The 12,567-nt window shown below is 40.8% G+C and overlaps 1 protein-coding gene across 3 annotated transcripts in view; it reads right to left on the reverse strand.

The window, feature by feature from the left end:
* Positions 1-12,567, reverse strand: part of SLF2 (SMC5/6 complex localization factor 2) — a 404,246-nt gene that overhangs the window by 108,858 nt on the left and 282,821 nt on the right. For all 3 annotated transcript variants that reach the window (XM_086922683.1, XM_086922686.1, XM_086922685.1), the window contains 3 exons: positions 9,833-10,009; positions 9,571-9,668; positions 5,660-5,747 (listed from right to left, as the gene is read on the reverse strand). In XM_086922683.1, the coding sequence (XP_086778809.1) occupies positions 5,660-5,747; positions 9,571-9,668; positions 9,833-10,009 (363 nt within the window). The remainder of the gene's footprint in view (positions 1-5,659; positions 5,748-9,570; positions 9,669-9,832; positions 10,010-12,567) is intronic.

Raw genomic sequence — 12,567 nt, forward strand, 5'->3', positions numbered from 1 at the left:
CCTCACTCCCCACCCAGCCCAAAATGTGATGCATCCGTTATGATGGCTTGGGGTAGAAGGGTGGAGAATGTCCTTCCTTTTGACATGCTCTCCTTATTCCATCACTTTAAATCCTGTTGACCTGGACTGTAACAACCACTAGATCCTCAATGTTAGATGCCATCGGTTGTTCTCCTACCATCTGTACCGTATGTACCTTATTTGTGATTTATATTGTGTTTTGGGAGTGGAAGACTATCAGTATTTTGAAACACTCCCTTTAGACTCCTTGTAAACCTGATAATGGACATTGACACACAGGTGCTGTTCAGGCTATGCAAGCGTTTCTCCTTGTTGGTAAAGAACAGGGGTGGACAGAAAGTGGCACTTTAAAGACTGCCCAAGAGGGAATGGGGACACCACCTTAGGTAGGAAAGTTACCTTTGCTTGCTGTACAAGCTTATCAGAAAAGCAGATAAAAAATGGACGAACACTCAAAGTCTGCAGCTCACTAGCATGACCAGCTGAAGTTACCGCAATCTAAAACAAAGTCTGCAATGTGAAGACCTTCAACTAGCAATTATGTAGGCAGATCAAACGGTGCACCCATTAAGAAAGTCTAATTTATGTTCCATTGCAGCATGAGAAAACGGACTGGCGGAAATAAGTTTGGCAAAAGCATTAGTAATCTGGCAACCTACGGCGACCAGAGTACTGAAGCTTTGTCTGGGAAACATAACAAATATGAAAAGGCTGCAATATACCCCTGTGGCTACTGAGCAAACATGTTGGGCCAACCATAGCACGAATGGGCGGATTTAAGTCGAAGTTGCTCTCAAAGGGTCAAGGAATCTGACTCACACTAGACTATACTATAATTGCAGAATAGACCAACTTAGTAATGAGGAGACAGGCTACCAAGATCATGTTGATCACTGCTGGTGGGCTCTGAAAATAACTGATTGCTTCAATCAATCTCCATTCATGAACCGTTGGGGATTGGGGTGTAGGACCCCTGATTAAGGAAAAATGTCCACTAAGTGGAAGGCTGAGGGGAGCACTCAGGTAGAGGTGCAGGATGTCTGTGAACCACACCCATCTCTGCCAGTCCAGGGCAATAAGAAAAGCTTGACTCTGGTCCTCCCAAATCTGCCTCAGAACCGGAGGAATCAAGGGTATGGGAGAAAAAGGCTAATCAAGCATAATCTTCCTCTCTACCTGAAAGCATTCACCAAAGTTCTTTACATAGGATGCAGGACACACAAAACATCAGGCAATGGGCTTTGCGGTGAGTGTCAAACAGATCCACTACATGCATGCTGCACAGGGTGAAGATGTCCAGAACCACCTATGAATGGAAATACCACACTTGTGTAATCTCTGCTTTTCTGAACGCCTAGGAACGCACAGACTCTCCCCTCCCCCCCAACAAAAGTGGTTGACTTGTCTGTCATCACTGTGGCCACGGGGGAAGGATGCGGTGGGAGACGACAGAAGAACCTTCCTCAAGACAGGTTCTCCTCTGATCTCAAATAGTTCAAATCCACTGCAGAATCCATGCCAGATCTCCCTAATGTTGGAACCAGTGCCTGCAGAAGCATGCATACATGTGCGATTGGGAGGATTCAAGAAGCCAACCCACCAAGTAGAGACAAGGCTATCAGGATTGAAACCTGAACTCCCAGCAGCAACATTGGAATCACATTCTGAATGTCTCAGATGCTCTAAGGAAGAGATAAAGCTCAGAGCAAGCACCATTGTTATGAACAGGAGGCTGTGAGAAGGCTTGGGTACTTTGATTGAAAACTTCAATTTGAACAGCAGTGAAGCGGTCAACTTCCTGTGGTGAGACACCATTAACGGCAAATCAACTTTAGGCAGCCAGTCATCCAGGTATGGCAACACCACAAACAACAACCTCTTGAGATGGGCCATGACCTTCACCTTGGTTAAGAATCAAGGTGTCACATTTAAAAAGGAAGTAGAATTAGAAAGAACTAGAACTTACCATAAAAAGGAGGTAATCTGTGTGACTTCAGGATCGGTATATGAAAGTATGAATGCAGAAGATCGAAGGACACCATCCAATCTTTGGTTTCCAGCACTGGCAAAACCAAAGCAAGGGACAGCATCCTTAACTCCTTGTGCAGGTACCAGTTTAGGATCCCAAGCTCTAGCTTTGGGCAAAGTCAGTCATCTTTCTTGGAAACCAGGAAGTACCACGAGTAGCCCCCTCCACCCAGTTTTCTGCTTTGGCAACAACTCCATTGAGTTCTTCTGCAGCGCAGTCACTACGTCCTTCTGCAGGATCTGAAGTTAGCCTCTTGGAGAAAAGGTGTGTTGGGTGAAGTGGTGTAGGGCTGCTGGTGGAAGGGCTGAGTATACCAATTTTCTATGATTTGTAGAACCCATTAGTCCATAGCAATGCCCTGCACACTTGTAAAAAATAAAAAAATAAAAGTGTAACCATCCTCCTGCTGGCATCACGTACTCCCTAACAGAGGAACTACTAAGGCTTCTCTGGTTGACAAAGCAGGAGAAGGCAGAATGGTGAACCTGTTGGCAGCCTTCCTTCCCTCTCAGTCTATTCTAGCGGACCAGGGGGCCTTTTGCTGCTTAGAGCCCAGGGTATATCATCTTCCTCTGTAATGAAACCTCTCCTAAAGACAAGCGGAAAACCTATGTAGCCTACTAAAGCCTTAAAGATCTGGTTGTTGCTCTGCCTTCCTTGAAGCGTTCAAGAGCTGCATCTATTTGGAAATAATCCGCTCCACAGCAAACAGCAAATACAGTAAATTATTTTGCACATCCAACGAGAAACCTGACACGCTCCTAGCCCTAGCAACAAAGTCTGCTGTGTCCAGGCCTGTCCTGATGATGTGACGGGAAGAATCTTTGCCATCAGGGAGAACTTCTGCACAATGGCACCTAAAATGTCCCAGTGCAACTAGAAATAATATGTCAATCTGAATAGGCCAGTTGAGTGTTCCATCATATTTTTAACTCTGGTTCAATGATGTAATTCATAGACGGGTATGGCAACTTCCCGGGACAGCTGGATGGTGTACTCCTGTTTTAACATATGTAATGGGACAATGTCGATATTTTGTTTTGATTATGCCAATATGATTATTATGCTATGCACCGATGCATTCTTGTTACCAATAAAAACAGTTAAAAAAAATGTCCCAGTAAGTTAGGGGCCACCTGCTGGTCCCAAAGGACTTGGGAGTAGCATCTCAAAATTCAAGTGTAATCCGATAAGCACAATGCTAAGCTACCTGATGAAGAGGTCTATCCAATGGCTTCATCCTAAATCTTTAAACTCCTTGTTAAGGGGAGAGAAGGAAATGCTCTGGGCTTCAATTTTGTAGTGGAGAAGGCTTGAACTACCAAGCTCTTCAGAGAGAGATGCAAGGATAAGATGGCTTTGAGCATGGATCCTTAACTGCCTTAATAAAGGTCTCTTTTAGCAGGGGCTTCACTGTTAGACAAGATGTGTGGCTGATATTCCACATTTCAGCTTTGTTAAACTCTGCATGCAAACTAGCCATCTCTGTAGGTTTTGGCGCAGGTACTGGGTCCATCTTGATGTCAGGTTCAACATCCTTCCCAGTGGTATTCGGAAGAGCAAACAAATTTGAAGCATTGGAAAAAAGCAAGGAGTCTGTGTCAGCTTAATCTCCTTGGCTATCTGAGGTCTGTTGATACGAGTCTGATCCAAAGAGATCATGCATGACGTCTAAATATTGTTTGTGGTCACCAGCTCCTTCACCTTAGAACTGTTCTTCAAAGAAGCTCTGGGCCTCTCTTTGAGACCCTACCCTTTTCCCCGGGTATCCATGAAGAGGGAGTGGTAGAGGTAGTGACCAGAGGAACACAGGTAGTGATAGTGGCGCAATAGATAAAGCAGGAGGCAGTGTTGGCACCTGCTGAGTGGGCGGCTCTAACTAGAGGCTTGGCAAAGGTGGTTCTGGGGAGGAACCGCACAGTGCCGAAGGTGGGGTTCTAAATGGAGTATCAAAGAGTCTCAAAGGCCCAAAAAGCATACCAGAGTGGAGTGACACTCTCTAGAACATATTGAACATGGCCTGGAGAAAGAATGCCAGATCGACACCGGCCACTAGGATCTCTGGGTATGGCAGTATCAACCTAGGCACTGGAGAAGGAGGTATCGGTACCGGGCCAATGGTGAAGCTTGAGGAGACAATGCTACTACTTCTGGCTCAAGAGAAGAGGGTGCTAGAGTAGAAGTCTTCAGAAAAAAACTCTAGATTTTGATCTCCTGAGGAAAGAGGAGTGCTGCTTCTACTTTTCATGGTGTCTATTATTTTCCCTCAAAGACCTTTAAAAAGGGTAGGAACAAGAAGGTAACCTGGATCTTGTACCCGCTCTTGACCTACACCGTCTCTGACCCCCTACGGTCATGTCTGGCGCAGGCCATAAAAAAAGGCTTGGACTCATACAGGGTCAGAGGTTGTACAATGAGGTAGCCAAAACACCAGTCATCATGTGGGTCTGTGATTACATGGGTCTATCAAACCTTAAACCATGTGATGTTTGGTTGGGTCCTGTCTCTTGGATTGCATCAGAATAACTTGGAGAACAAAAATTTCTTCACCTCAAAGTGAAGGAGAGAAGCTGCCAGCATGGTGAAATGTGTGGAAAAACTGAACAATGTCAGGGAGCCAGGATGGGTGCTATATGGCTCCAGTGACATCACTGCAACCACATTTCTGGAAAGCAATTTGGAAAGCTATGTCAAAAATTTCCAGATCCAGACTGATGCTCTCAATATTCAAATGTGAGGAATCTGCAGACAGAAATACCCTTTGAAAATAAAATATAGTGCAGGGTGAAACTGCAGATGGTCCAGAGATATAAAGTGTTTGCTTTATGAACAATTGAAAGTCAGCGTATTGAAGATACTACAGGAGACATTAGTATATGCATGTAGTTCAAGAAATCCACAAGTCACAATTTGTTTTTTCTACATCGTACCTGTTTCAATCTTGTTCCCATTAATTCCCTCTCAAATAAAGCATTATCTACAGCCTTCCTACTTTTAATTCTGCCAACCAGGTCTTAGTAATATATGCACTGCAAGCATTAATATTCTCTTAACGGACTTGCTTTTTTTATAGCAGCTGTCCTACATATACCTACTATAGGATGTTCACAAATTTCATCAGATTTTATTTGTCTAATGCTGAGAAATCCTTGGCTACCTGCGATCTGTTTTTTGTCACTACCACTGTCTTTCGGTAAGGCTTTTAAATCATTCAAAAAAGCAATCTAAAAAATGATTGTTGATGCTCTAATGAACACAGTCTTTTTTCAGGTCTTTAGTTCAGTTGTTTACTACTGTTCCCATTTTAGTTCCTGGAGTCCTTAATCATAATCTATGGGACTACTGGGATCTCTGGTTAAGGCGCGTACTATGAAAACTGTAAATACAATAATTTTGAAAATACTGATGTATCTATAGTTTGAACTGTTGCATGTACTCAATTTATTAGTGTGCCTTGATTTTGGAGTGAAACCCTACAGTGCTTAGAGTAGGCCACTATAATTGAGATAACCAAAGATCAATCAGACAGTAAGAGTTGGGCAAGTGAATACATTTCATGTAGCAGAAGTACACACATAAAACGGAATATTTTCAAAATATATTTCATACCTGCAAATTTTTGTCCACTGGAAGGCACTCATACTTTTTGTCTAAAAGCTTGGAAATTATCAAAAGGCTGAGGCGTTTTCTGAGCGCTCTGGAAAAGTCAATGAAAATTCTTAATTAAATGTACAAGTGTAGTTTTCTATCTTTTGCAAGTATCATTTATCTGAAAAGAATTAAAGTAAGATTTCTATCAAACATCCCCATTCTAAAAACTACAGCACTAAATATTTAAAAACTACGTTTGGAAGGGGGTGAACATATGTGAAGGCAGATGGAAGGATATTAGCATCGGAGGTAAGAAATAATGGCTTTTGCTAATTAAATGAGCCATTCCAGGTTTTTGCCCAAATGACACCTTTTTGGGTGCCGATTACTAGTTTCAAAACATGAGAATACGTCTGCATTCAATAGTCGACAAAATGTTTACTTTAGTTCACCTACTTAGATGTTCAGATTTCAGTACAGACTCCTTTTGTGCTGCAAATATTTTCTCCACACTCATGTTTCAAGAAGGACTCTAAACATTTTCCTCCTCTTGCTCAAAAAACATTAAAGATGTAATCTAACCTCAAATGAAAGGATTCCAGTGTAAGCCTCATCAAAAATAGAGTTCAAGCTCGACTAGGAGGTAGTGGCAGGGGAGAGTAACATTCTCATAAAAATAAAAAAAGAACACTGGGATGTCTCTCGCCTTGGTGGCATGCTTCATCAAGGGACCAGCTCCACCACCCCATTGGAAAAACAACAGTCAACAAGAATGGGCTCCTCTGTTGGAACAGAGCTCTATGATACTCAGTAAGAAGTTGTCTTTGCAAACAACATGCTATCTTGGTTTCTCAACAAATGAAGAAACGTGGAGAGTCCAATATCAAATTCAAATTACCTAATTGTAGACTGTACAAATGTTATTCTGGTCTCACTATAGGTGAGAATAAAACAGCAGAAAATGTATCTACAACCTTTCAATTATTGCTGATAATAGGGGCCGATTCACAGAACTAACTTACAACAAAATCCTAACTTACTACTTTTGGTATTCACTGAGGGCATTTAGTAGTCTTAAGTTATGATTTTGTCTCAAGTTAGGATTTTGTCTTAAATTAGGATCTTGTTTTAAATTTAACTAAAGACAGAGTTTAAATTAGGACAAAATCCTACCTTAGGACAAAATCCTACCTTAAGACAAAATCCTAATTTAAAACTACTGAATGCCTTCTGTGAATACCAAAAGTAGGAAGTTTAGGATTTTGTCGTAAGTTAGTTCTGTGAATCGGGCCCAAAATGTTTCTGCATCACTGTGTAGCCAACAATGGGTATTTGTATTTATTTATTTGTATTTATTTATTTGTAAAGCGCTAACATTCATCCTAAAAGGACATCACGGCGCTGAGGAGAGGTGGCAAGTGATTCGATGGCAGCTCTAGTTGAGAATTATTGATCTGACCTGGGGAAGAGGACTGTCTTTAGTTGTTTCCTAAATGAGAGGTAGCAGTCAGTTGTTCTGAGGTTAGGAGGTAACTCATTCCATTTTGTTGCGGCAATGTGAGAGAAGGCCCGTTCTCCCATCCTGACAGTCCGTGCTCGGGTGATGGATACTCTTCCTGACGTTATGGAGCGTAGGTTTCTTGAGGGTTTATGGAATCTAATCTTGTCATGTAGGATGTTGGGGCCTGTATCGTGAAGTACTTTGTGTGAAATACATAGTAGTTTAAAAGTGGCTAGTTGTCGCATTGGGAGCCCGTGAAGCTCACGCATGCAGTTTTTAGCTGAGTCGTATTTTCTTTTATTACAGATGGCTCTGGCCGCGGCATTCTGAACCATCTGTAATTTGGAGAAGAGGTAATCTGCCATTCCCACAAATAGGAAGTTACCATAGTCCAGCCTACTCATCAATAGTGACTGGACTAGTGTTTTTCTGCTCTCTGTCGGAACCCAGGGGAAGACTCGTCTAAGCATCTTCAATAGGCCGAAGCCTCTGCCGCAAACTATGGAGACATGGGATTTCATGGATAAGTCCCTATCCAGTGTTATGCCTAGATTTTTGGCTTTTGCAGTAGGGTTGGGAGGCAAGCCCAGGTCACTCGGCCACCAGCTGTTGTCCCAAGCCTGGGTGCCTCTGCCGAACAGTAGGATTTCTGATTTGTCGGCATTTAGTCTAAGACAATGGTCCTGCAGCATTCTTCGGTGCCTGGATATAAAGGAGTACAGAAAAGGAAAAATGAATCCGAGGAACCTGAGACCAATGCGCTCATCAATATCGGATTCATTCAGGAGCTAATTCAGGCAGTATCATCTGTAATGCCAAGTCTTACTACTGGTGGGTTGACTATGGCTACCATATGGGACCAGGTGGTACTCACAGATGCTGGTGCAATAGCAACAAACTGGCTCTCTACTTTCTCATATTATGAAAAAAGAAAGTTTGATGGTAGAGCACATCTCAATTTGACACAATCCTGATCACAGACCACTAGGCCTTCTGAAAAGTTGCTGTATATTATTTTAGGTTCAACCTTTAGATGGCGATTTCAAAACTGATGTCCTACACCAAAATAATAAGCCATCAACCACAACTTGGTTTGGGCAACAGTGTAAAATATGTGAGGAAGAACAAAGCACATTATATGTTCTGTTAGCACATGAGAAACAAGAAGTAGCAGTGAAGATGACAGCGGAGTAAGCTAAGAACTGCTCTTGTCCCTCATTTTTCAACGTGTGTATTTATTGAAGGGCTACAAGGTAGAACTTTGTCGGTTTACAATTATTTGCTGGAAAGCTTTCTCCTGCGCCCACTTCTTCACTTAAATGAGTGGATTTTGTCATGAAATGCAGACATCAAACCATGTTCCATGTTGTCAAAATTCACAAGCAGACTGCAAAAACAATTCTGAACTGCAATGGCAAAAGTAACCTAAAAGAAATTTACTTTCAAATTGGCAACAGCGAAACCTAGTATTCAGACAATAAATATAGGGTGTGGTTTACTGAATAGAAGGATGGCAAATTACATCTAATAAGTCTTTAACTTCATCCAGTATTTAAACGGGGCAGATAACCAGAACAAAGCTGGGTACTAAAATGAAAGTATTTAAAAAAATGTTTTAAAGGATTAACACTGGACTGCATGGTCACAACACTGATATCGTTCATAGATTCATGTGCGTAGTATAATTTAAAAGCAGCGATATTGGGAATGTTCAGGACACTTAAAAACATTTTTATAGCCTATATATCTGATTGGAACAGCCTATCAGTCTTGATGTTGTCTTTGAGGATATGAAAATCCCAAACAATCTTAGTTTCTGTTCTTTCAGAAAAGGGAGGTTATACATTAATTATAATTAGGAGCAGGAAGGTCATATCTGAATCTAGACAACAATATGGGAAAAATATGAATCATACAAGGAACTTTTCTTCCTTTGATTTCTTAGCATGAGAGAAAGTGTACCAAAGCAGAGAGAAAGAATATTGTGGTCTGCCACTTGTGTACGGTATAGAATCTTTCAGAAGACAAAAATAAAATCAAACTGCATTTGTAGGACTCTGGTGATATTTTATTATAGGCACTGCTGGTTCGGTGATATAGTGTATCTAGTGTCCAGCACACTTTGCAATTGTAAATATACCTAGAAGGGTAGGATTTCTTTACATTACTTTGTTCACGTGGTGGACATTATTTCAGCACCCTCATGGCTGAGAATCCAGACTTATCAGTAGATAACAGAGTAGGGGACACTTTAAAGAAATTAAGCAACCTCATCAGTCCGGTTGCACCACACTTTCCATGCGAACTACTAAGTCTCTCAGAGGGGTCACTAGTCCAATGTACTCCCTCCCTTAATAGTTATGTGTGGGGCCCAACACACTTCTATGCTTATTTCACATAAGACCCACTCTGTAGGAGTAAAAATTACCTTCCTCGTGCTATTGAATTCGGTACGAGGTGCACCAACTTCAGAAGATTATGATGATGACTAGAAAGTTTACTTATACATAAGCTGAGCTCATTCATCTAAAAAAACAAAAAAACAAATAACAAATATTAGATGGCACATTTCAGAAAATTCAAACAAAACAATTAGGTATGTCTTAAAGTATGCAAAGACGTTCTCAAAGTAAATGGCAACAATTGTTTATTTCACAAAACAAAAGATGTCTCAAGAGGTTACATTTTACCTTTACATCCCAATCTCTGATATTTTTCAGCAGGTTTTCTAGTAAACAATGGATATCGATCAAAGGAATCTGCTTCAGTTGTTTTTCCAGCCTTATTTTAAACAGCAATATTAAGAGCTGTATGATTTCATGGTCATTGTAATGCTCAGGGCACACAGCTGTACACAAACCTAAAAACTTTAAAAAATAAAAACAGTAATTGATTATTGTGAAGTAATACTTAATTTTCAAAATAATGTATTTCACATTTATTAAAGGTCCTAAATGAGTCTAAATTCTTTAAGCTTCTAAACCAAAAGAAGAGCTTTAAAAACTAATTTTTACCATAAATCTAATTCCTTCTGCACACCACAACACCCATGACAAACAGGCAAAATGCATACGGGACCCACCACATATATCAAAATAGTCAACTTTTTTGCAAAAAGTAAAGTATGCTTTATGAATAATATGTCACAAAACTATATGTCTGAATTTCCTAATAGGACATGATCTCAAACTCAACAGCGGATAAGAGTCTACATCAAACCTAATAGGCTCCACAATTAGCTTCATATACTGTAATAAATTGAAAGGAGCAAGTAACATTTTCTAAGCAATACTTACTCTCCTTATGTTTACACTTGTATAAAATATAGCCTATTAAATTGTCCATAAATTAGCTGTTTCTTGAAGTTTCTAAGTTTCAGAGGCATGATATGGTTTAAACAAGATATATGAGATATTAGATTGCGCTTGAACATTTAAAACTGAACTGAAAAACGATATAAAAAAAATTGTAGGTATAAATAAAATATTAAAATTATATAAATGCAATCTGCACCAAAAGTCATAATCGACTATGATAAAGTGCAGTTACAAAAACTGTTCAAGGCTTGAATCAGACTTCATAAAATAAATCTGAGCAACATTTTATATTTCGTTACGGCATTATGTAATTTCTACCTTTATTTGATGGAAATGTATTCTTGTGATGGACACTAAACAGCCCTACAGGTGGGTAGTGGAAGCAGGAAAGACAATCTTGGTGAATCTGGTATTCTAGAAGGAGCGTGTGTGTGCCTGCATTTGAACTCATTTAGCCTTGTGGCAGTTGCTCCATCCCACAATGACCATATTGCGTCATGCTGGCAATAAGCCAAAAATAATAGTTGTAATGAAATGTAACATCTGGACAAATCTACCATCAGTTAAAATGTTGAAGAATTGCTCTATCATGGTTTTTACACCATTGTTCACAGAACAGATTGGACGGCCTGGTTTGGGAGTAAACTTAGAAACATTTGATGGAATCAAAAAGATGATTAGTACAATCAAGTCAAGTTCACATTTGGACGCTTGTCCGATACAAATCTTGAACGAGCACTTACTAGTACTGGGGCAAAACCCCACTAGTAGCCAACAGCATATCAGCAACGTCCACAACAGCACTACTTCAAAGGACTTTACTAATAGTCACCTTTTTAACAAAAAAAACTCATATCCAGATGGGCTAGCACTACTCACAATAGATATAAGTTCCATTATGTCTGAGGTCAATGCAATTAAAACCTGTAAGTCACCCCTAAGGGAGGCCTTTCAATACTGAAGGCAGGGTGCTTGGTTTTAAGTGTAAGGGTGCCCTGCATACGCAGGACACCCCCTACAAACCCAGGAGTAGATTCTCCAGGCTTTGCAAGTGAGGCCAGCCATTTTATACAAATACAGCTAGATTCATGAAGCATTTTTGCGGGCGCAAACGGTGTGAATCGCAGAATTCGGCCGTTTGCACACGCAAAAATGTCATTTGAAATTCATCATTGGGTCATGTACTCGCAATTTGAGAAATCCCAAAAAAATTGCGATTTCTCAAATTGCGATCGCATTTAAGGAATCTCAATTTGAGATTCCTTAAATGCTATTCATGATCCAATAAAAAATTGCGAATTCGCAATTTTTTCCCGCTATTTACCGCGAAGTCAGACTTCGTGGTAAATAGCGAAAACTGAGAAAAATGCACTTTTGTGCAATTTTCTCAGTTGTATGTTACACACACACGTCCTTTGGACATGTGTGTGCGCAACATGAGTCTAAATTTACATTTCAGGGGTGCTACAGGGTGTCCTGTGGACACCCCTAGCACCCTTGAAATCGCATCCTTATTTGCGATTAGCAAATTGCTAATCGCAAATAAGGAATGTGTAGGAATCACAATTTATTTTGCGATTCCTCCATGAATCCCGTTTTGCAAGTCCTTAATAGCGATTCCTTAATAATCGCTATTAAGGACTCGCAAAACGGCATTTTGATGAATCTAGGGGTAAGTGAACAACAAGTCAATTAGGAGATGTCTAACTATATATTGGCTGCACCGAAACTGGTCATATTTAGTATCAAGCATGTTGGAATCCTACCCCAACACTGATTCCAATGTTGGATGTAGGATGCCATGTACTCCCCTAGGGAGGCCCCATGTATTCCTGGTACCAGCCTTTAAGGGTCTAACAGCAAGCTAGGGCTTCTGCTGACCACAGATAAGATTCTGCCCTCCTGCTTATGAGCCAAGCTCTAGCAGGGGAAGGTAGAACAACAGGTTTCCTGTCACAGGGAGGTGGAATCACCTCACAGACAGGACTTAGTGTATTGGGTTGGGGTGGGGACGCTTGCCAGCGCCACCAGACTGCTTTGAAGGGCACATTTGGTGCCCTCCTTGCACACTCCAGTTGGAACAATTCAGGGAGCCATTGGCACCTGCA

The sequence above is a fragment of the Lissotriton vulgaris genome, chromosome 5, assembly GCF_964263255.1.
Source record: "Lissotriton vulgaris chromosome 5, aLisVul1.2, whole genome shotgun sequence".
Lineage (NCBI taxonomy): Eukaryota > Metazoa > Chordata > Amphibia > Caudata > Salamandridae > Lissotriton > Lissotriton vulgaris.